Here is a 26258-nt window from a genome sequence, read left to right as displayed (position 1 = left end):
TGCATTACAAACCTGAAATGTCTTAATTCTGGCCAAAGCTGATTTAATTCATTTATGTTTAGCATGCTTGACAAGTGCATAACTAAAGTGATTGTCTCATTTCTGGCCAAAGCTGATTTGTCACGATTACTTTGCACACATACTTAAATGATTACACTTCTGGCCAAAGCTGATTTGTCTTCGTTTAAGTAGAATTTTTTAACTAAGTCTATTATTTTGATGTTAGTAATAGACATTATCACAGCTTCATAATTAAAATGGTCATTATTTATGCCTGCCTTAGTATAACAAGCCCATTAGATCACATTAGGACTTCTTCTTTTGTATCATAACTTGCTCATCTTATTTCCACTATCAGCACCCAATTGCGGGATTCCACCTTTGACTGGTGATAACTTTGCTGAATGGAAGGATGCCCTCATGCTTACTCTAGGATTGCTAGACTTTGATTATGCTTTAAGAGAGAATAAGCCAGTGGACCTTACCGCTACAAGTACTGCTGCTGAGCAGATAGTCCATGATAAATGGACTAGGTGTAACCGCATGTCTCTCATGTTCATGAAGCAGTCCATTCATAACTCAATCAGAGGGGCCATTCCTGATTCTGAAGATGCTAAAACCTATTTGGCTTCTGTGGAGAATCAATTCAAGGGAACCTCAAAGGCACACGCAAGCACTCTTATCCTCAAGCTGGTGACGACTAAATATGATGGGAGGAGCGGCATTCGCGAACACATCATGATGATGCATGACATGGCCAATAAGCTGAAGGGCCTTGAGATGGAAATCAGTGATGGTTTTCTTGTTCACTTCATCATCACTTCGCTTCCTTCGTCCTATGAAGCATTCAAGATCAATTACAACACTCAGAAGGACAAATGGACGATGAGTGAGCTGATCGCTATGTGCGTGCAGGAGGAAGAGCGTATGAAGATGGATCGCACTACTGATGTTGCTAACTTCACCACCTCCAGCTCAAAGAAGGGGAAGAACTCTTATCCAAGAAAGAATGCTTCTAAGGTTCAAAAGCCAAATCCAAATCCTAATAGAAGTGCACCTTCCAGCTCTAAGAACTCCTTAGGCAAACCCTATTGCAAGTTCTGTAAGAAAACAGGACATAAGCAAAAGGAATGCCCTGACTTCAAGGAGTGGCTGGCTAAGAAAGGTAACGATTTTTTCATGATACTTGAGTCCTTTAATTTAAATGTTCCTGCTAATTCTTGGTGGTTTGATTCTGGTTCTATGGTTCATGTTACCAATTCACTTCAGGGATTCCTTACAATCCGGAAGCTGGGAAGAAACCAAAGAACACTTAAAGTTGGGGATGATCGGGAATTAGAAGTGAAGGCCATAGGAACATTACAATTATTTTTGAAAACTGGTTTATGTATTAAACTTTATGATACCTTATATGTTCCTGAGGTAACTCGGAACCTTGTATCAGGACCAAAGTTAGACATGGACGGTTTTGTCGTTTCTCATGGTCATCGCAAACTCTCTATTCTCTATGATTCCGTTGTTTATAGTACTGGCATTCTGGATGGTGGTCTCTATAGATTAGAACTAGATGATAATTTTTCCAAATCTTTGATGTCATATAATATTAATGAATCACTCACAAAGATGGAAAAGAAACAAATTCGAGACTTAGAGACTTCATCTATGTTGTGGCATCAACGTTTAGGCCACATCTCAAGAGAACGATTAAATCGTCTCGTAAAGGATGAAGTCTTACCTCCTCTCGATTTCACTGATTTTGGAACATGTGTCAAATGTCTTAAAGGCAAAATGACATCAGCGAATAAGAAAGGTGCCACTAGGAGCTCTAATTTATTAGAACTCATTCACACTGACATTAGTGGTCCCTATCAAATCGCTGGCATCACAGGACATACTTCATTTATCACTTTCATTGATGATTATTCTCGTTACATGTACTTGTATCTTATTAAGGAAAAGTCTGAATCTCTTACAACTTTTAAAGATTATAAAGCTGAAGTTGAAAAGCAATTAGATCGTCAGATTAAAGTTGTGAGATCAGACAGAGGCGGTGAATATTATGGAAGACATACTGATGTGGGTCAAGCTCCTGGTCCATTTTATGAGTTTTGTAAGGGCCAGGGGATTGTGAACCAATACACCATGCCTGGTACACCTCAGCAGAATGGTGTCGCTGAACGAAGAAATCATACCCTTATGAACGTGGTGCGAAGTATGTTAGCCAACACTAATTTACCATTATTCCTCTGGACTGAAGCGTTAAAAGCAGCTGTTCATATACTTAATAGAGTTCCTTCCAAGTCTGTCCCTAAAACTCCTTATGAACTTTGGACAGGAATGAAACCGAGTCTTAAATATATGAAAGTATGGGGCTGCATTGCTGAAGCAAAATTATATAATCCTTTCCTAAGGAAACTTGATCCTAAAACAGTTACCTGTTTCTTTATTGGGTATCCTGATCATTCAAAGGGTTATCGTTTCTATTGTCCTTCCCATGTCACCCGTATTGTTGAAACCAAGCGTGCTGCGTTCCTGGAGGATTTCAAGGTCAGTGGGAGCAGTACCAACCTTTACGAAGAATTGCAAGAAGTACAAGACGCGGGGGGGAGAGACTCGTCGCTTACCATTACTCCGTTTACTCCTCTTGTACCCCATGCAACTGCACCTGAAGCCACTGCACAAACTCCATCTCCACAACCAGAACCCATTATACCTCATAACGAAGGCACATCAAACGCTCAAAACCAAGACAACGCTGAACCCGAGAATCAGCTCAGGAGGTCATCTAGGCAGAAACGGCCTACTAATTGGGATGATTACGTTACCTACCTGACTGAAATGGATGCTGGAAAGCTCAATGATCCTATCTCTTATAATGAAGCCATTAGCAGTGATCAGTCTTCTGAATGGAACAAAGCAATGATTGATGAGCTTGAATCCATGAAGAAAAATGACGTTTGGGATTTGGTAGAATTACCCAACGGTGTCAAACCTGTAGGTTGTAAATGGGTGTTCAAAATAAAACTGGATCCGAATGGGAACGTTGAACGCTACAAAGCGAGATTGGTTGCAAAGGGCTACACTCAGAAAGAGGGAATTGATTATCAAGAGACGTTTTCACCTGTCTCTCGTAAAGATTCATTAAGGATCGTTATGGCCCTAGTAGCTCATTTTGATTTAGAGCTACATCAGATGGACGTCAAAACTGCTTTCCTTAACGGAGACTTAGACGAAGATGTTTACATGAAACAACCTGAAGGCTTTAAACCTGAAGGTCAGGAGCATCTAGTCTGTAAGTTGAAGAAATCCATTTATGGGTTAAAACAAGCATCACGTCAATGGTACCTCAAGTTTGATGAAGTCATGAAGAGGCAAGGTTTTATGAAGAATCAAGTGGATCAATGCACCTACCTCAAGATGAGTGGGAGTAACTTTACTATACTTGTCCTTTACGTAGATGATATTCTATTGGCAAGTAATAGTTTAGACATGTTGCATGAGTCGAAGCGGTTACTTTCGCATAACTTCGACATGAAGGATCTCGGAGATGCTTCTTACGTCATTGGTATCGAAATTCACCGAGATAGACACAAAGGGATCTTAGGATTGTCTCAAAATACTTACATAGATCGTGTCCTTACACGTTACAACATGCAACAGTGCAAACCCTCCGTCGCTCCAGTAGTTAAGGGAGATGTTTTCGGTTCATTCCAGTGTCCGACAACAGAGGTTGAAAAGGAGCAAATGAGCCAGATACCTTACGCGTCAGTAGTCGGGAGCCTGATGTATGCTCAAGTCTGTACTCGCCCAGATATCGCTTATATTGCTGGAATGCTAGGCCGTTATCAGACTAATCCTGGCCTAGATCACTGGAAAGCAGCTAAGAAGGTCCTTAGATATCTGCAAGGGACGAAAGACTATAAACTGACTTATAGAAGAAGTGATCACTTAGAAGTGGTAGGTTATTCTGATTCTGACTTTGCCAAATGCAAAGATGACAAGAAATCCACTTCGGGCTACATCTTTATGTTAGCAGGCGGACCTATCTCATGGAAGAGTCATAAACAACAGTTAACTACAACTTCCACAATGATGGCAGAATACATTGCTGTTTACAACGCAACCTGTCATGGAATGTTGCTTAGAAATCTGATCACTAGACTCAAAATCGTTAATTTCATTTCTAGACCATTGAAGCTTTACTGTGATAACTCAGCTGCCGTTAGTTTCTCGAACAGTAACAGTTCGACTGGAGCTGGTTTATATCTCGATACAAAATATTTGTTCGTACGTGAACGAGTTGAGGAAAATAATCTTTGTATTGAGTATATTAGTACTAAAGATATGCTAGCGGATCCGATGACTAAAGGTCTCCCACCTAAAGTTTTCGAAGAACATGTATCGAATATGGGACTTACTAAAGACCTTATTAATGGCATATTGTACTAGCTTATGTTTTAATTAATAAAATTTCCTCAGTTTGATTTTGTATGTCTCTAACATATGTTCTGCCGGTGTAATGACATATAGACAAATATAAATACAAATCAGACGCTAAAGGGCTTATACATATTTTGATCGTAACTATTAGGTTTTAAATTGAGGCTATAGTATGATTAATGGGGGTCCTGAGTCGAATGATGATTCAACGGCTGTATTTCTCTGGTATAGTTCTTGGTTTAAAGCTAAAATGAGTGTTAACTCCTGGCCAGGCTTACCTAATACTCATGATAAATGATTACTTGGCTAAGTGGGAGAATGTGAGATTAAATATATAAATGTAATATTTAATCTTGTAGCCTATATAATCATTTATATTATATTAGATCAAAATATATTTAATAACCTATTAATAATTAGTTGGTAATTGTTGATGGACCATATTACCCTTATTAACTAATTGGGTTTCCTCTTGGGTGTATAAATAAGAGGCTTATTAGAGAGTTAAAGGGTTACACACATTACACAATCACAAACCCTCATAACATCAAGAATTCGTCTCTCTCTCCCCATAACCGAAGTTACCCTACTTTCGGTTTCATCGCCATCATTAACTTACACCCTAAGGAGGAACCAGATCATCCTGACAATCATGTCGAACTCAATGGCTGCATCTCTGACTGGATTCTCTGCTGGCCTGTCTGCTGTAACAAGTATTATTCATGTTTTCCATTACATTTAAACAGAACTGATCCAACATTTTAAAAGTATAGTCTACATTTTTGTAGGAGTTTGAAAATCATCATCAGACTCAATTTGTTCCACAAGATGGCTCCATGTGTTTCTGGATGTGGATACAGTGACCAAATACTACAGGACAACACTAAAGATAACAAAAGGTAGGTATGACAGTGAAAAAGATATATAACAATGAGATTGATAGCACATAACAATGACATATATCGGCACAGATGAATGCTTGGTAAGATAGGAAATGAAAGATGCATAAGAAAGGGATATGTCACCACATAATGGAAAACATATATACCGATGAGATTGATGGCAAATAACAATTAATTTACGTATAAGCATTGTAGATAAGTATTGAAAGGTACGTAACAAGTGGCCGGAACCCAAACTTTTAACTGCATGTCCTAATACTGTAGTATTGTTTTAGATTTATAATCCGTTAGTGTAAACCAATCATATTTTTATTACAAATTGTTGCTAACCTTAACCTTCTAAGGTCCCACATATATATATATCTTGAAACCGTCGTAAAAACGGCCACATATGTTTTAGGTAAAATGCACCATTAGACCGTGTGGTATGGTGGGGTTTGAGTTGGGGGCATGAGTTGACACGTGGAGTTCGAGCCCTCCACCGGTGAGTGACGTGTCCGTGGGTATGGCGGGGCTTGGGTTGGGGCATGGCTTGGCAGTTTATTAAAAAAAATTACAAAAAATTAAAAAAATACACACAACATTAAAAAAAAGCCTAAAATTTTATTAATTACAAAATAAAAAAAAAACTAAAAACGATTACAAAATTACAAAAAAAAAACCTAAAAACGATTACAAAATAAAAAAAAAAAATCTAGAGCGTTAGGTAAATTTCAAAAAGCGCGAGCTTGTCGAACGGCCTTCGCTCCTTGGCCCGAAACTCAATGTTCGCCACCGCCACCCGGTCCTCGTGGCTTTACTCACCGCTCGGAACGACTTCGTAGTAGGCCTTGAAACGATCAAGCTTGGGCCGTAGCTCGCGCCATTTATGTTGGTACGCGTTTAAGTTGTGCCGGTCGTGTCCGACGTTATGTCGGTAGCTTGCGAAGGCTTCCGACCAATATCGTGTTTGGCCGGGTTGTCGCCCCTTCATAGCATCAACGACGCTTGTGACGAGAGCTCGCTCTTCTTCGTGGGTCCAAGAGGCCATCGGTCAAGTGGGTTGGGGTAGCGGGTTCGATCAAGTGGGTTATGGTTGGGGTAGCTGTGGACAGCGATGGTTTGGGATGGGGTAGCCGGTGGGGTTGGGGTTAAATTTATAGGGGATGTTGACTGTTGGGGGTTAGAGTGACCGCTCGGCTTGGCCAAACGGTTACAATTTAAAATTCAAACTACCCCGCCCTGCTATGACATGGCCAACAAAGCGAATAGGAGCCAGCCACATAGGATGGCTAGCCCGCCCCACGCCCGGCATCAAACTCCCGTCCCTTGGGCCACGCCCCAACCCAAACTCACTCGAGGTGGTGGCTTGGGCGTTTTCCCCAAACCCAAGCCCCATACCCCACAATCTTAACAAGAGTCGTAATGAATTGTCTCCATACTTCTCTTTAATAGTAACCAAATAATTAAGCATTAAATTATTAGGCAAGTTGGACCATCAACATTTTTCTATTCTGATAATTCAACTCATTGACTTTTTTATTATTACTATAATTGGCATTTAACAAATTTGGAAAAAAAACTAGATCGTTTTTTTTAACGGTGAACTTTATGTATAAGGTTACCATACTCTCTAAATCGAAGAGCCCTGTATTGCCTCACTTTGGCCAGACTATGTTGTCTTAACTGGGCCCACGCTGGCTTCAAAGTTTGGCTTTTTAGGGCGTTACCCGGGAAACCATACCGCCGGCTACCACTTGACAGTCGTTGTGCCACCACAAAAGCAAAACTCTCTGGTGTAACACACGGCTATTTTTTCAAACGGTTTCTCTTCCAACGACTTCTTTCAAAAGACTACTCTTTCTAGTGGTTACAAATACAATTCGTTTTCCAACCCATGTTTGAACTTTACAATTCACTCCTAAGACAATACTAATTCGAAGATACGGGTGGTGGTTATCCAAGTGAAGTAGTAGGACCTTCGAACCTTAGACGATCATCTCGTCAACGTTCTAACCCTCCACCATCAAAACGCTCCACTTCCACACCCAAGTCGATCATCCCATCGAAGTTTAAATCCTCCACCTTCAAACCCTTTTCCTCAAGCAGGCTACTGTCCTCCACTTTCAAACCTTTTTCCTCAAGCATTCAAACCCTTCACCTACAAGACCTTTTCCTCATGCAGGTGCTGATCCAAATCCTCTTACAGATGACGAGTTGAACTTGATGTATGACTACACCATGGCTCAACTATAATTTGACTGATTACAACTTGCGGAGACTCAAACCAACTTCACTAAAACCCTTCATGTCACAAACATCCATCCAACACAAGTCATACCCACCTGGGTTGAAGGGTATGAACCCAACCCAGGTGAGGAATACGTATCTAGGTCGGACGAAGAAATGGTTTATCCATCTTCAAATGACTCCGGACGTGGCCATTGAGACAAGAGGTTGGACGGTCGTGATAGGGATCGTGACGTGCCATATCCAGAATCCTTTCTAGTCGATTGGGAATCCTTTCTAGGCGATTGGGACTGAAGTAATTTGGGCGTATGTGTGTTTCATTAGGAATTATTATGTTTAATTAGGTTTAGGTAATGTCTTAAAGTGGAGGGTTCAAATGAGAAAATTTTTTTGTAAGAAGAAAAAAGAAGAAGTTTCAACCAATAAGAATGCTTTATTTTACTTTATTTAATATTTGCATTTAATTTTAATATAAGGGTATATTGGTAAACTTACAAAAATCATTAATTTGTATTCTTCCCCTTTAATAACTAACTAAATTAAATTTGTAACTCCTTTTCAAAATACACACTTTTTCCAAATTAAAAAAACAACTTAATTTAAAGTGTAGAATAAATTACTAGTTGTATAGGATAAATTACGAGTTGTGTAGGATATATTTCAAGGTATGTAGGATAAATTTCGACTGTGTAGGATAAAATTCTATAATGTGTAGGGTATATGTAGAAAAATTTTGATATGTGTAGGTTTTGTAGATTATATGTAGGATTATTAATGATTAGTTGACTAATTAATTAGAAATTTAAAAATTAATAATATGAGTTATAAATGAAATGGTATTTTACTAATATGCCCTTTCTTCTTTTTCTTCTCACATTAAATTTATTCTCAAATAAACCTTCCCCATGTCTTAAATAGGTTTAACTAATGTTTTATACAACTACAAACAAAATGATTGATATACAATATCCAACAAACATTCATGATTAGCCAGTGAGAGGTATTAAAGATCATGAATATTTGTTAAGTTACATATAAGTAATTCAACGATTAATCAATGACATATGTTAAAAAAAGAACATGAACATTTGTAGCACATTTACATATATGTAAATAGTTAACTTAGATATCCCATCACGACCAACACCACCCAACCATCTACCATCAGATTTAATAACCCCCACCCCCCTTCACATTTCTAGCGACTGGAACAATACCAATGCCACCACTACAACCACTATCTTATAGCACTATTACCACCATAGTTGACAACCATTACCACCACCTATAACCCAAAACCAATTTGAGAACCAAAAACCCAAAATTAAAAGACAAACCCTAACCTAACCTTTGCCCTCGCCAGATTTTCAGATCAGGAACAGGGTATGGTGGTATGAAGAAGAAGATGACGAATCAAAAGGTCGTTCTGGTTTGAACCTTCATGCTGTCGCCGGATTTGCGTGATGCATTTCCGGCAGATGTGGTGGGGTTTGTGGTGGGAATGGTGGTAGCCGTGGTGGGGTACCACACAGGTGGCAGAACTAGGTGGTAACAGGTGGTGGTTTTGTGGGGGTTGTATAGAGAGAGAAAAAGAGAGAGAGAGAGTAAGGGTGAGCAGAAAACCGAAATAACCGAAAAATCCAGACCGGAAAACCGAACCGAAACAAAAACCGACGGTTCGGCTTTCGGATTTTTAATAACCGAAAATTTCGGTTCGGTTTTCGGATAATCATTATCAATAACCGAACCGAACTGAACCGATAAGTTTTAATAGTATACAAAATATCTATATTTTTATGTTTAAGTGTTTGCCCATGCTACTAAGAATTATTAATTTTATTCTTGTTTGTTAAATATTTATAATAAGACCATTACCATGTTTATTTATCATTAAAATTATCCATTGTTTACAAGAACTAACAAAGTTTAATATAAAAATTAAATGGTTTTCAAAGTATTATAAAAGAAACCGTCTTAACAAAAACTTTGGAGAAACATTAAAATAGATTAGAAGGTTAGGTTTATGTGAATAATATTAATTTAAAAGACTAAATATATTAACTTAAATGTAATAATTTTAGGAAAGATTCTTAAACTTTGAATTATATTTGTAAGTTTTGAATCTTACATAATTTGTTTCAAAAACCGAAAAACCGAACCAAACTGTTGCTAAAACCGAAATAATCGAAACCGAAAAAACCGAAACCGAACGGTTTTTAAAAACCAAAAACCAAACTTTCGGTTACGGTTTTGGTTTTACCCAAAAACCGAACCAAACCTTCGGTTACGGTTTTTGTTTTACCCAAAAACCGAACCGAACCAAATCGTGCACACCCCTAAGAGAGAGAGGGGTGGGTGGTGGCAGGTGGTGGATGGTGGCAGTGGTAGGTGTTGATGGTGGTGGGTTGGTGGTGTAGAGAGATAGAGGGGGAAAGTAAGTACATGTGTCTGTAATGTATATATGTATATGTATATAGTTTTATGTTTTATTATTTATGCTTTATGTCTTTTAATTAGTGGGTTTTTTAATTAACAAATATAAAAATCAAAAAAATATGTAAGTGAAAAAAAATGCCCTTTATTTAACTGAGGGTTTTAGACGAAGTTAGACAATATGATCAAAATGACAAAAATGGAAAACTCACGGACCTAGAGAATGAAAAAAAATTATTTGGACTAAAATGGCAATGTGAGACAAACCTTAAGTACTAAAATGGAAATTTACTCTATAAAATAATAATGATATGGTAAGAAAGAGAAAACTTATACGATACTAATTTACTCTATAAAAATAATAATGATATGGGAAGAAAAAGAAAACTTATACGATACTAATATGTGATACAAGTAGGGGTGTTCTTCGGTTTTTTTCTCGGGTTTTGGGGTTTTTCTGGTCGAGTTGTTCTGGTTTTTAGCTAGGAAAAAGTGACCCGATAACCAAACCTTTTAAAGCTCGGGTTGATCGGGTTCGGGTTATTCGGGTTCAATTCGAGTCGGGTTGTTCGGTTTTCAGGTTTAGATGTAATATTAAAAAATGTTTTTTTTTTTTTGCAATATATAATTAAAATTCATCATTCTATTTAAAAAATATTATCAAAATTAAAACAATGTTTGACAATATGACATGATATGTTCAGATGTCCTAAAACATAATGTTTTAGATACCAAAAACTCTAAACCAAAACACATCTACCGAAAAAAGACATTAAATGTTCGGGGTTTTTTTCCGGTTTTTCGGGTCGGGTTTTTGGTTGGGAAAAAGTGACCCGATAACCAACCCATTTAAGGTTCGGGTTGGTCAGGTTCGGGTTATTCGGGTTCGGGTTTTTCGGGTATTCTCTACTTCGGGTTCGGTTGGCTTCAACTTCGGGTCGGGTTTCGGGTTTCAGATAAAAATGAACAGCCCTAGATACAAGTAACATTAGAGATGAAAGGGTCGATAAAGAGAAAAAACTCACTCTTTCAACTCTTAAACATGGTAAGAATGCTCGTAGTGAGAGTTAACCACCTTCCACGTCACCACCCTTTCCTGTAGTGGGTGTGAACCCCCATTTCCCGTAGTGGGCGTTAAACCATTACTAACCCATTTGAGAGGGTGCTAAGGGCTTAACGCCTCTTTTCTTCGTTATCCCCTTAACTAACGTTATAGGCTTGGGGTGTAGGGCTAAGTCACAACCTAACCAATCGAACCATGTTACTCCTCTTTTTATAATAATAATAATAATAATAATAATAATAATAATAATTTATAATTTTTAGATAAACCACTGCACACAATAATACACTTATAAATTTAGTTAAAGTCTTACTATCTATACGACGAGAACTTTTAAATTTTTTATTAAACCACTACATATTTTTTTGAACAGCGAGAACAAACTCTTAAACCCACTCCCCAAGTTCAAATCCTTCCCAGTGGTAATTGCTCATATTTACAGAATTTACAGGATTGAACCAGAGACCTTTCTAATAAAAAATAATTTAGTGAAAGATTCTCTGAACAATTAGGTTATACCATATTGAGTAATTAAACCGTTACACATAATCTAATGGTAAAACAAGAACCATATATAGAAGATTCTTAGTGCGCATAAGTTACCAATGATTAAAGATTTTAATACATGCAGACTAAGACCACCTGTAGTGGGGCGGTATTTTAAAAAAAAATTGAAAAAAAACGCCGTAAAACGCCGGACCCCCATTACATGGGGCGTTATGTGGCGTGTTTTTTGAAAAAAAAAGTTTGGCGTTTTAAATATAACGCTTTGTACATGTTTGACCTAGCAATCACTTTTCAACTAACCCCCACATGGTCTGACAATTAATTAATGGAGGCCACTATTTAAGTTTTTAATTAAAAAAATAATAATTGGAAGGGGCGTTATTGAGCATTATTCCCACTACGCCACTTTTGCAATAACCCCCAATAATGCCCAATGCTGACTAGACTGCCACGTGTCGCAAAATAACTCATGATGAAGGCATTGTTAAGATAAACCACTACACATGTTATAAATAAAAAGCCGTATTTAACTTCATATGTAGACAGAGAATGGACTTTTGGCGTTATATGATTGAAAAATGTGACAGACAATAGACTTTATACGCCTATTAGTCTATTAAGCAATTGACTTTCCTAATCACGTGTCCTATTTGTTCATAAGAAGATTTTTGAAAGGGATTTATTGTTTGAGACTTAAACCTATAATCTCAATTAAGGAGCTACTCGACTATCATACCCAATGGTTTTTTAACAAGAAGATAACCTTTTTTGAAAATAAATCTTCATTAAAAAAGACAAAAGACCAATACAAAACAACACACCCGATCTAAACGGACAAAGGGCCAAATTACAACGTATACATAGGGTATTTACATCATTCATTCCAACTAATATTTTTACAAGACGATCTACTTTTAAACCAAAACCTCTCGATTTAATCTCTATCAACATTTCTTGCGAACTTCTCCTGATCTGATTGAATACCAAGTCGTTCCTGCCTTTCCAAATACACCAACACGAGATAACAATCAAACCACGGATAATCTTCTTCATCTTTTTCCCACCCTGAATAACATTATGAATATCCATTAAATCTTTGAATTCGAAAGCAAAGATCGGCGGAATGTTGCACCAATCACTGATAGCAGCCCACACCCGAATAGTCACCGTACATGCCGAAAACAAATGATCCACCGTTTCCTCATATTCTTCGCAGAAAGGGCATAATACCGATGGGATATCCACGTTCCTTCTTCTCAAATTAACTTTGGTAGCAAGTCTATCTAAGTTACCTCTCCATGTCGTAATGTTACATTTTATTGGAACCCATTTTCTCCACACGAATTTCGGAAGGTGACTTCTTTCCCAATCGGAAATTAAAGCCTTTTTCACAGAATTCACCGAGAACCCCTTCTGTCTGTCAACATCCCATAACCATGCGTCTTTTTTATTTGACAATCTCACCATGTTGATGGCGTCTTGACACTCATTCCATTCCTTAAGCTCAATATCCGATTCTGGTTGTCTAACCCAATTCCATGTGTATCCACAATTTCCTTGACTCGGCCCCATTCTTTCTGAAACCTTGCAAGATTTAAAAAATTCCAGAGCAAACAAATGCGACCATCTTTCCACAAAAGGAAGATCACCCACCCAGTTGTCAAGCCAAAGACGAATATTATCTCTGTTCCCCACTTTAACCAGGATCACCCGATTTATACTTTCCCTATTAAACTTCATTTTGGAGATCAATTTCACAATATTACTCTAGCAACCCGTATAATGGCCGCTTAGTGGAAAAAAAAGCCTCAATGGTTGTTTTTAGAATGGCAAGCTTCCACCACTTTCCTCCATAAACTATCAATTTCGACCCTATATCTCCAACCCCATTTATACAGGAGCGCCACATTGACTTCTTTTAGTCTGTTAATACCCAACCCCCCTTTTTTCTTGGGCCAAAAGATCCAATCCCATGCCACCCAATTCATTTTGTTATTTTCACTAGAGCTCGCCCAAAAAAACTTTCTCATCTTAGCTTCGAGAATTTTAATAATACCGACCGGAGCTTTATATAATAAGAAGTAATATATAGGGAGACTTTACAACACCGCATTAATCAAAGTAAGTCTCCCCCAATAGACATAGTTTTAGCTTTTCAAACTGATAGTCTTTTATCAAAAATCTCAACAATAGGGTCCCAATTGCTGATTCTATTCATATTGGCCCCCACCGTGATACCCAAGTACGAAAGCGGAATATTATCAAAATTACACCTAATTACGTTTGCCATATCTTTAACTTTCCCATTATCCACCCTCAGCCCATAAAGGTAAAATTTGTGAAGGTTAATATTTAGGCCCGAACATAAGTAAAAAATTCTGAAGCATCTAGCCACGTTCGTCACATTAACCCTATCCCAATCCCCCAAGATTAAAGTGTCATCAACATAAAAAAGATGCAAAACAATCGGGTCGTTATTAGGTGTTTGTATGCCTTTGAAACAACCTTCGAGCCTGCTTTGCAAAAAATGCTAGACAGGGCTTCCATAACCAACAGGAACAGAAACGGAGACAACGGATCTCCCTATCTGGTCCCTTTGGAACAACCAAACTCAAAACTAGGAGACCCGTTCACTAGCACCGCGGATCTAACCGAGGTTAATACGCCTTCCACCCATTTATACCAAATATTAGGGGAACCCATCTGACCCATGATATCCAGCAAAAAATCCCAACAAACGTCATCATAAGCCATTTCGAAATTGATTTTTAAAAGGAACGCCTTTTTATTAACTTTTTTAATCCAAGAAACAAGCTCATTAACCATCAATGGACTGTCAGGAATGTACATGCCTTTAAGAAACGTCGTTTGTTTATTCCGAGATTATCGAACCTATAACCTTTTTGAGACGGTTAGCAAGAACCATATAAATAGTTTTACTAATCACCCCAATAAGGTTGATCGGACGATAATCTCTCATCCCCACTGGATCCTTGTTTTTGGAATAAGGGTTATGAATGAAGCGCTGCATCCTTTCGCGATAGAACCTTTGCTGTAAAAGTCTTCAAGCAAGTTATAAAAATCAAGATCAAATAAATTCCAGTATCTTTTTATGAAATTGAAGTTAAAACCATCTGGTCCAGGTACTTTGTCGGCCCCACATTTGAACACTGCTTTCTTTATCTCCTCTCTCTCAAAAGGGGCTGACAGGTACGCTGCGTTCTCCTCCGAGAGTCTCTTGATACAATGGCAAATAAGCTTGGCCTGTTTTTGAATTTTTCCTTGAAAGCCGACTTGAAAAAGCCCATAATCTCTTTTTTGACTAAAGACGATTTAGTCGTCCAAACCCCGTCAATCATGAGACCTGGAATATTGTTTGAAGCCCGTCTACTGTTAATGTACTCGTGAAAAAAATGCCAAATTTTTATTTGTATCTAAATCCCATTTAATTCTGACCCTTTGCTTGAGATATTTATTTTTGAGTTCTTCTAGTTCCTTAAGATCTTTTATACATTCTGCTTTAACCCACTCATCCTTTTCAGATAATTCCTTAACTTCCGATCTCTCGTCTATTTTATCAAGTTCCTCCAACTCCAATAAAAATTTTTGTCGCCTTTTTAACCACCTCATCAAAGTCCTTTTGATCCAACCAGGAATTAAAAAATCTAAAAGGCTTTGCCCCAAAATTTTTGTTCGAACAAGTCAAAACTACAGGATAGTGATCCAAATGAACTCTAGGTAACGTCCTCAAACATGCCATCTGCCATTTAGAAAAAAAAAATCCTGACAGACCAAAAATCTATTTATCTTGCTCTGTTTGTTACCATTATCATTATGATAACTAAATTTCCTTCCTTTCATCTCGAATTTTCTCAACCCATTATTAATAATAAAATTCTTAAAATTTGAAGCACATGTTTTGTTAAACTTAGCATTCCTCCTTTCTTCCAAGCAACGCACCGCGTTAAAGTCACCCAAAATCACCCACCACCCCGAAAGATTACCCAACAGACCCCCTATATAATCCCACGATTTCTTTTGGGAAACTTTTTGGGGAGCGTAGACATTTATAACATTAATAGCTTTATTGCTCCCCTTCAAAGTCCCTAACGTCAAAAGAAAATTAGGGTGTTTAATAGAATCATGTACCTTGAAAATATTAGGATCCTATAAGCTAACCACCCCTAACCACCCCTCCCGATCTCCCAGTTGTCGGCACGTGTGTAAGACCCTTACTTCTATTTACTATTATTATATTAGTTTCGGATAAAATGTTTAATTACGATTACACATACATTAGAAAATTTGGGTTTATTAAAAACTTTTCTCATTAAAAACAATACAAGATAATATGTATGAATTCGTCATTTAAAATGACGACGAAACAATGTGCAGAAGCTTGTATTTTGAACATGTTAACTCAAAATCTTTATCTCGGATTCATAACTTTTGTGAATTACGCGGCCAATATCCAAATTATGCGCGTAATTCATTTTGACCCGTTTAGAGGATTTTTATGCATTTAAGCATCAAACTCGCTCTTCTCTTTTCACAATTCACATGCCCATATTTAAATAGCTACTTATATTCCACCACAACTATTTTTGTGGTGGATTTAACATATTGAACCCATTATTCCGAATTTTTACCCTTCGGTTAGTCATTTTACGCAAATAACCCATTCTTAGGCATTTTTCCCACGAAAGTTTATGCCTATAACTTTTATACGTATCTAAGGATTACATAATCATAATACAAGTTCCTAAACAACCCATAAAGGTCGTTTGCCCGATTTACCCATCAAAGGCGTTTTGGTCAACTTTAGTCCCTCATTTTACGACGAAGGACTTTCACTAAATATTTGACTAGAATCGTACGTTTACTATAATCTTATTTATACGTACCTGGCTCGGATCAACATGTTGACCCATTTTAATACCTTGTCTCAATATATTGCTAATTCGTAGCAATGCTAATTCATAAGCCGTTTTATACTGTGAGTATAAGACTCGACAAACACTTAATAGTCGTTAATTGTCAAATGGTATCAACATTACCATTTGACCCGTTTGGTCTAAACGACCAAACATTTTGCGCTTATAATTGAATGGCATTTATTTACCATTTCGTTAAGTAACTTATTTCAGATTTTTCACCAATTAGTTAGATCTCTTAAATCCATTTTTTGCGCGTTTACCCAACATGGCTTATGCCACTTGGTGTCATTTTAAACTTCAGCTTTGATCCATTTATACTTGACTAAATCTCCTTTTTACCCTTTTTATTCGTTTAGACTTACTTATAAAGTAGCCTTTCGAAAACTCATTTTATCTAGTCTTTTCATGACTAAATTACCGTTTTACCCCTTTTTACCATTAATCATGGTTTTTATCATTTATATTTGTTCCGACCCGTATCATTTCGCGTCGGAAACCATATTTCGATATTATCTCTATCGTATTTATAACTTATAGAATAAGTACGTATTCTACAAAAAGGTGTAAGTTTTACTTACCTCGCATCCAACTACGCCTTTCTTTTCATACTTGATTCGTTTGACCCGCTTCCTCCCCAAGCTTCCACCTGGCTTGTTAAACGTCAAACTATCATTCATCATTCACAAGGTGGTTAGATTAATCATAATTTAATACGATTATTCCACCTTACGCATTTTATATCAAAATTATCATTCATCGTATTATAGGTCAGTTTGACATTTTAAAAGTCAAATGCCCATTAGTATATGAAATGCACAATCAAGTTCATCAACTAGTTTAGGCATTCCTTAATTACCCGGTAGGCGTTATCTTTAGGCCATCGTTTTAACCAAAGTTCTAACCAAGTTTATTACATTTCCAACACTTTAACTAGCCTCAAGAGATTATCAAAACTAATTTATTCATTCATTTCGCAAGAACTAAGGGTTCTCATCTATAAGTGAGACCCGTTTCATCATATCACTAGCATTTATCCGAACACCAAATATAATCAAGTTCTTCATATGAACTAGTAGATAACACGATTTCATGCATCTATTTACATGAACAAAATTACCAATTTCACCATAACATACAAAAACCCATTTCAAGTCATGCATGAGCTTTCACTCGAACTTATAATTTCTTCAAGTATCTCACTTCAACTACCAATTATGATGATTCTAAGCACATGTATATCATCATCTTCACTATATAGTCAAAACCCACTTCCTAGTTTACTTGATAATCACTTACAAGTAACCTTACATCAAGTACTTCATAATTTCATCATAACTAACAAAATTAAACATACATAAACATTCAATTTCAACTTTGGATCATAATCCAACAATCTATTTACAAGTAACCTACTTGTCTCAAAATTCAACTTTAACCAATCTAGGTTTTATGACATATCTTATGATCCCCATGACCATATTAGTCCCCCATATTTCCTTTTGATCAAATGAAGCTATACTCATAGTTTATCACTTAATTACACATTACTAACTAGGTTAATTTTTCCTAGTTAACTTAGTGGGTTTGGGGGAGTTATAACCCGTTTTATTTTAAGTCCCGTTAACTCAGGCTTCTTATTAACTTTGTTTTCTCAAAGCATTTATTCTCTTTTATTTAATATTAGGTTTATATATTTAAATCCTAATATTTACCGGGTTAATTTTTACCACTAACGGTATTTTACCCGTTCATTAATATTAACGTGGTTTGATTACCAAACCCGTTTTTGGGGTGTTACAAGTCTACCCCCCCCCTTTAAGATCTACACCCACTACACCCCCCCCCCAATGTGGCCGTAAGATGTGTCTCTAAATTAACTATGTCGTTCTCCGCATTGGTTTGCCCATTATCTTCTTCCATCCTATTGTCGTTTCTGTCCCCCTCCAAAGTCTCTCCTCTAATTTCACCTGTCCCTTTCTGTTCACTCTCAACCGTTCCTTCATTTCCCGGGTTACTTGCGTTTATGTCTTCCTGCTCTTCTGTTGAATCACTGTCCGCCTGAATTCCTATTATTTTATTTAAATCGAACGGGACATTTTGTCTCATCCTCTTCCTTGGCCTTGCCATCCTACTAGCTTCCTCTATAGAATTTGTGTTGTTTCTGGGCTTTCTAATAATCTTGGCTCCTTTCCTAGGCCTACTGTTTTTGAGAATAATATTGAAGCCCAAATAAATCGGCCCATTAAACCCTGTATCGGCCGGATTAAATAAAACACCTCTCACATCATTTTCCTCTTCATTATTTGTAGAACCACTAAACCTTGTATTCTTCAAAAAACCACCCCCTTCTTCTGCCCTATCCCCTATTCTTCCCCATTAATACCCCCGATGTTCTCATCTGCAATAACTTCATTCACCTTTTCAACTTTTGGACTGTTAGACTCCGATTCTGATGAGTCCTTGCCGGAAAATGGAGAGCTGTTCGTCTGAACGTTATAACAACCATCCTAGAACCCTTAACGTAACCCTAAAACGTTCCTTATATACCCCGTATGCGAGAAACAAGCCCGAAATACCCTTATACTTATAAAAATCAAGAAAAAACAAAATTCTGAGACGCTCGCGGGCAGCGACAGACGAAGGAAGATCCTTTGCAGGTTGGGACGGCCTAGACTTGCCAGACACACAATGATGTCACGTGTCCAAACACGTGTGGAGGCTACTCGATGACTCACCAAGCCTACTGCCCCCCTTAGGGCTCTCGCGGGCCGCGAAGGCCGAGGCCTAAGTTGTCGCGGGGCGCGACAAGGTGGTCGACCAGCCTATAAATGGGGGGCTCAGGCGCATTTGTTCAGTCGTTCAGTTTCTAAATCTCTCTCAAACTTTCTGTAGGCTATTATAATACCCGAGCATAATACCCACTTTAAAGCAAAGCTCTGCCTCGTTGTAAGTATTATAACTCTGCTATTACCCTACACAATTGATTTAGGGCTCTGTAACGCATCTCAAGGCTCTGTCTGACTCAGTCGTTGGAGTTCTGTCTCATGTTACACCCGATCGATCTAGGGCTCCATAATGCATGTCAAGGCTCTGCCTGACTCAGTCATTGGAGTTCTGTCTCGAGTTATACGATTAATGTGATTTGGGTTATTTTACTAACACGTGTGCATTGTTTAATTTTAATAGATAATAACTAGGACAATCACCAGGAAGATATAGTAGTATCACCTAAGTCGACAATGTAAGTACATTCACTTTTTCTCATTATTTGAGAGTACATTTTTGTGAGTCAAAATGTTTTACCAAAACCTCAAATATTTTCAAATACAGTTATAGTGATTAAGTCTTTGTCAGTCTTCAATTGCTGCCCGTATTATGGGTTATGTATACAATACTTGATAACCTTCACAATTGGGCATGGGTATCCAATGTGTGATATGACCATAGTCACAGATCCGTCGAGTGACACGTACTGACTGAGTAATTGTATAGATATAAACATTGTAATCACCCTTAATACTGTAATGTGTAAACAATGGACGTTTTACCAAAATGGAATGTACTTGCCGGTATTTCTTGCTGATAAAAATCTTTTTAAAATGTGTTTCAGGTAACACAATGTGAAAGCCAATAGAAGCCAGCTGGAGAGCACTGAAGGCTTGGAAAAGTGGCTGTAAAAGTTACCTAAATAAAAAGGAGTTTTTGTTTTCAATAAATAGGGTTTATCCCAACATATCTACTGTCAAATGAACTAGGGATTTTATCCCAATGATTTGTTATAAAAAGTTTGGTGTTTAACTCGGATAAAAATATTTCCTAACTACGGTCCTGATGTATTCCGCTGCCAAATTAATAAACACTGATACCACTGATCTGGATCTCGCGGCACCCGCTTCCGGGGTAGAGGTCGGGGTTACGACAAACGTCGCCGTAATCTCCCATCCCAGATTCCAATGTATTATTACCCGAACCGTTATTCTTTGTTTCCGATGAATCTGTGCCGGAAAAAGTTTTATCGATATAGTCTTCCATATCCTCCGGTGAGTCTGAAAAAACCTGGTTTGCATGGTCATCAGCCTTCTCCGGTACTCCATTGCCATCATTCCTCTCCTTACCCATCGAAGTTCCGTACTTTATTGGCGAATCACAAAAAAATAGGAAACGAAGGAACTACTAATTTTATATGTAAAAGAATCATTAAAAAGTCATTTTTAAATAGAATAAAATTTATTTTATATAATTTATCCAGAGCTTTTCATATAAACACACGTAGAAGACGTTCAGACAGAAAAAAATCATTTTTTGTAATTTTTTACGTTTTTTGAACTTTTTGAAATAGTTTTATTAAAATGGCTTCTATATGTGTTTATATGAAAAAGCTTAGCAAAAAAGTTATTTTTTACATGTAAAAATATTTTTTATGGGTTTTTTACATGGTTTCTGAGTTCCCCACATTTTTTTCGGTTTTCAATTGAACCTCACCTATATATTGTGGATGTGTTTACATACATGTTTATCTTATATAGATTACTTATTTGAGGGTGTTCTTGGGGCGCTCCATGTCACCTTCTCGCGTGTGCATTGTATGTTGTTGTCAGGATCTAAAATTAGGAATGTTAGATATGAATTGACCCGACATCAAAGAGCGAGCCTGATTACGTGTAGCAACACTATAAAAACTGAAACCAAACAGTTTCGAAGGACAAAAACTAAATTACCAAATTTTGGTACGGTTTTGGTTTCTAGCAAAACTAAATTACTTTATGCTTAATTACCTCGGCAATTAGTGGTTTATATTAGTTCTTGACAAAATCTTGCTGCATCTGAGTCCAGTCTCATTCTAGATCTGCTGTTGTTTATGAGTTCATAATCATCTTAACAAAATGTAGCTAGTCTATGCTATTTTCTAGGGGTAACATGAAACACGTCACAAACACAATTGAAAATAGCTAGGTATTGTGTTGTTATATTTGAATGGTCAATAATAATCTGTATTAAACACACCAGCCCATTTAAATTCACACCTTCACATATTCAACCACTTAATTACTAGTTTTGTAGAACCTATACTTTATCCTATTTTCCAATTTAGTTTCTTTTTTTTTTTCAAAATCTCTCATAAAAGCAAAATTATCAGTCAAAAACCGGGAAGAATTAGCTTATTGACAGATTGTTGAGGGACTATTTTGTACTTCAATCTTTCTTCATGCATGGCTATATAACTACCTCCTCACCAGTTGTTTCTCCTCACCAAATCATTCTCATTCTACCTTCTTTCCAGTCTATAATTTTCTTGCACATTACAAATGTTGCATGTTGGTCTATGCATTGCGGCTTTGTTTGTAGTAAGCATTACCCATTGGGTTTACAGATGGAGGAACCCTAAATGTAATGGAAAGCTTCCTCCTGGTTCAATGGGTTTGCCGCTACTCGGCGAAACTCTAGATTTCTTCACTCCCAATCAAACCAACGATACTCCTTTCATCAAGAACAGAATAAAAAGGTAAACGTTTGTTTTTTTAGAAAAAACGAAGGGGCAACGTTTCAAAATTTTCTTTTCTAAATGGGCAACGAAATCGAAAAAACGTCAAATTTTTCTAAAATTTACACTACCACCGGAGCGTCAACCCTGTTGCCCCTTGTTACTCTGCCACTTGCGTTGAATTACCGGACTCCATCCCATCAACGACCCCAACTTTTCTCCATTTATAGCTTTAATAATATGCATCCATATATAAGTCATTACTTCTAGACACGAATATATTAACCATAATATATAGTTATATGACCCAAATCTTAGCACTAAATTTAAATTTCAGATACGGGCCTATATTTCGAACTAGTTTGGTTGGGTTGCAAGTTATAGTATCAACTGATTCGGAACTTAGTTATATGGTTTTCCAACAAGAAGGTCAATCCTTCGAAAGTTGGTACCCACCAAGCTTCAGAAGGATATTTGGGAACCAAAATATATCTTCTTTGCATGGGAGCTTGCACAAGTATCTCAAGAACATGGTGCTATCTGTAGTCGGTCCCGAAAGCCTTAAAAAGATGTTTTCTGAAGTTGAAAGTGTAGCAACAAGAAATTTAGAGGTGTGGGCTAGCCAAGAAACAGTGGAGTTGAAAACCTCAATTGGAAATGTAAGTATTTTTATTCAGTGACAAGTTATTAACTCATGTATGTTTATGGTACTATTTTGGTGTTTAATCAGATGGTCTTTGAATTCATGGGGAAAAAACTGATAAGTTATGATCCAGAAAAGTCATCTGAGAATTTAAGGGATAATTTTGAAGCTTTTATTCGAGGATTAATTTCGTTCCCTTTGGAGATACCTGGAACTGCTTATTACAAGTGTCTACAGGTAAACAAATGATTTATCCAATAAACATGCCAGGTTATCATTTACTAATGAGAAAATAACCCTATTATTAGAATGGCTAACTCACACAAACATACTTCTAAATCTACACCAGTATTCATATGAGACTAGAATCCTCAACCAGTTAAAGGAGAACATCTTTACTACGCTCCTTAATACCAATACAAGCCTCTTGGTATTAATATTTGTTGGGCTTAGTTCCCGATTCTAACAAGTCGATTAGGGTTGAACCGTATGGATCCTCAAGGCGGTGAATCATGATGGGTTTAAACAAGTCTCACAAGTCGGTGAACTCAGGGACCAAATTTGACAAGTTGGTTAAATTGTTAAGTTTCCTAGCTAATTATGTTAAATATCGTTATGGTAATCTCTTGTTGTGGGGTTAGCCCACTTGGTAGAGTCACATGCATTAAAGTGGAGGTCCCGGGTTCAAACTTGGGCAATGGGGTATTTTAGAATTACTAGTGTAAAGCAGAGTAAGAGTAACAATTGTCATTAGAAAAACTTATGGTAATGTCTTGACTATCAAGTTAGAGTTAGTCTATATATCCATGCATTGAGTCTATGATGTACGTGAGTATTGGTTTTCAAGTTTTGAGTTATTTTCTTGATTATCAATAATAGTTTGCGATTCATCCAATTTCATGTGTGTGTTATATTGATTATGGTCGATTCAGGGACTCGAATAGTAACTAAAATGAAAACAGGTCAAACATGTCAAAAAGAATCATAATAAAAAGACATAAAACTCATTTCATTTTATTAATTATGAAAAGAAACATATTATTATTTCATACTTATTAAACAAAAAAAACAACTGTACGTAGTAAAATCTCACTCATAAAAAGTTATTGTCTCATGGGGACAGAGAGGTTGTTTCTGCTTAGACCCCCGACTCTAAAAATTTTTCTTAACATGTAGAGTATACTATCCAGATTGCCTTATTGGATATTTAACGCATCAACTATAATGATGAAATTCATGAAACATGTGAGAAAAACTTTTATTTTTCAGACCAACCCAATTTCACCAATTAAGCTCTGACCCTAGTTTTAACATGTTATCCATTTTTCCACCTGTAATGAGAGATGTAATGGGATCTTAGAGAGAACCCAAGACCTCATTCTTGATCTTTAAACAGGGAAGAAAGAAGATGATTATGAAGCTAAAGAACATGCTAGAAGAAAGACGGGCTAAGCCAAATAAAGTAAAAAACGATTTCTTTGATTATGTTCTTGAAGAACTCAAGCAAAATGATACAATGCTTACAGAAGCAACTGCTTTAGATTTGATGTTTGCGCTATTGTTTGCCAACTTTGAAACCACTTCCCAAGCGATAACAGTTGCAATCAAGTTTCTAACACATAACCCTCGCGCATTGAAGGAATTAACGGTATGTAAAGAGTGTAAAATCCCTAAAACGATGTTACACATTTAACATGCATGTTATTTAATGCAGGAAGAACACCAGAAAATCCTAAGAAAGCGTGAAAACCCGAAGGCTGGACTTACATGGGAAGAATATAAGTCGATGAGATTTACCTTTCAGGTTGGACTTTAGAGTAAAAACGCATGGGAAGATAATCCCATGTTAATGATTAGTAGTAAAAGTAAAAAGTGCATGATGTAGAGGTTAGATAACGGGTCAAAATCAAAACTCGGGCTAGATCATGTTTGTCCCACAAATGCTTTTTCGCAATGTAGAACGGAAGAAGCTAAGAAATATTAAAAGTAAAAGAATCTGTTAGATATTTTAGTGTAATCGGGGATTGACTTGGTGATCAAAGCGAATAACAATACACATCAAGCAAGTTAGGAGGTGCGGGAGTGCACGCTTGTTTGAGTTATTATTATTCGAAGTGTACGGGCGGAGTCCGTACTCTACGGAGGTTCCAAGGGGGCAGCGCCCCCTTGGCGGGGGTCCGGGGGCAACGCCCCTGGGAGCAGGGTCCAAGGGGCAGAGCCCCTGGCTGGGGTCGAGCTGTTTGAAACAATGGCAAATGTGTCAGAAAATTTTATTTTCTGAATTTTGCCACATTTTCGAAATGTTTGAAACAATGGCAGTTAAATGGCAGTTTTGTCCTAAAAATAGAGTTAACTGCCATTGGGCAGTTACACCCCAAAACCCAATTTCGTATTCAGTTTTTTATCACAATTTTCTGGTTCATCAATTCACACAAACAACATACACTAGTTCAATTTCTCGAAATCAGAGTTGTATCCGATTGAATTATTCGGGTGAACCACCAAAATAATTTGATCTGAGAGTGATTACACGCCTCTCTGATCATCCGGCAATCCGAAAATTCCCCAACAGAATCAAAGTTGCCTGAATGCACATGTACCCTAATATGAACTAACCAAATAGCTTACAGGTTATCAATGAAACACTAAGGCTGGCGAGCATAGTTCCAGTACTGTTCAGAAAAGCAAAAAAAGATATCAAGTTTAAAGGTAACTACTATATATAGCACATACATTTTAAGATATAGTAAGATTCACAGGTGTACATGATATAGAAACTGCCTTAATGCAGAGTATACTATCCCATCTGGCTGGGCGGTAATGGTGTGTCCCCCTGCTGTCCATTTGGATCCTGTCAACTATAAGGATCCACTCGACTTCAATCCATGGCGATGGGAGGTAATTCTGTTTATTCTCATACATCTCACAACAAATAAAGAAATGGTAATAAAATTCAAAATTATTGTGAAATCTTAAACCATATCACAACTTTCAAGCAGGATATGGATTTGAAAAGTGCATCCAAGACTTTTATGGCTTTTGGAGGTGGCCAGAGGTTTTGTGTTGGAGCGGATTTTGCTAAACTTCAAATTGCTATCTTTCTTCATTGCCTAGTGACCAAATATCAGTTAAGATGAATCAGAATATATTGATACTGTAGAAAAAGAATTAAAAAGATATATTAACTTGTTTTTCCTTTCCAATCTCAGGTGGCAACCAATTAAAGGAGGAGATATCGTACGAACTCCAGGCTTACAATTTCCTAATGGATTTCATGTTCGGATCTTTGAGAAAGAGACCTAATTAGATCCAACATCTGGATCATCTATGTTTATGTTTAACTATAAGGTGTTACTTAAATAATAAAGAGATAAGGATTGTTTCAATAGTGTTTGCTATTCATGTATCTCAGTATAAGGACTTTGCTGTTATATTGATGTAGTGAGTAGTACGATAATGAAGATCAAACACGTTGATTCTGTGAATGCCCGTGTCGTTCTTCCCCAACCCCAAAATTCAACCCAAAGGGCTCGGAATTTGAAGTGAAAAACTGTTTTTCTCAAAATTCAATTCTGATTCATCAAATGATTAGGGCAATACATAAATAGAGACAGAAATTCGA

The 26258-nt window shown here is 37.1% G+C and overlaps 1 protein-coding gene across 1 annotated transcript; it reads left to right on the top strand.

Annotated features, from left to right (window-relative positions):
- Nucleotides 1-21400: 21400 nt before the first annotated feature.
- On the top strand, nt 21401-26022 carry LOC110930307 (cytochrome P450 87A3). The gene is made up of 9 exons (XM_022173596.2): nt 21401-22014; nt 22331-22652; nt 22724-22873; nt 24033-24284; nt 24351-24440; nt 25267-25345; nt 25428-25534; nt 25636-25763; nt 25846-26022. The coding sequence occupies exons 1-9, from the start codon at nt 21818-21820 to the stop codon at nt 25937-25939; spliced, it is 1419 nt and encodes a 472-aa protein (XP_022029288.1). The 5' UTR covers nt 21401-21817; the 3' UTR covers nt 25940-26022.
- The last annotated feature ends 236 nt before the right edge of the window (nt 26023-26258 follow it).

The sequence above is a fragment of the Helianthus annuus genome, chromosome 3 (genome assembly GCF_002127325.2).
Source record: "Helianthus annuus cultivar XRQ/B chromosome 3, HanXRQr2.0-SUNRISE, whole genome shotgun sequence".
NCBI classification, from domain to species: domain Eukaryota; kingdom Viridiplantae; phylum Streptophyta; class Magnoliopsida; order Asterales; family Asteraceae; genus Helianthus; species Helianthus annuus.
Note: the sequence above shows the minus strand (reverse complement) of the source record. Positions and strands in the feature narration are given on the sequence as shown.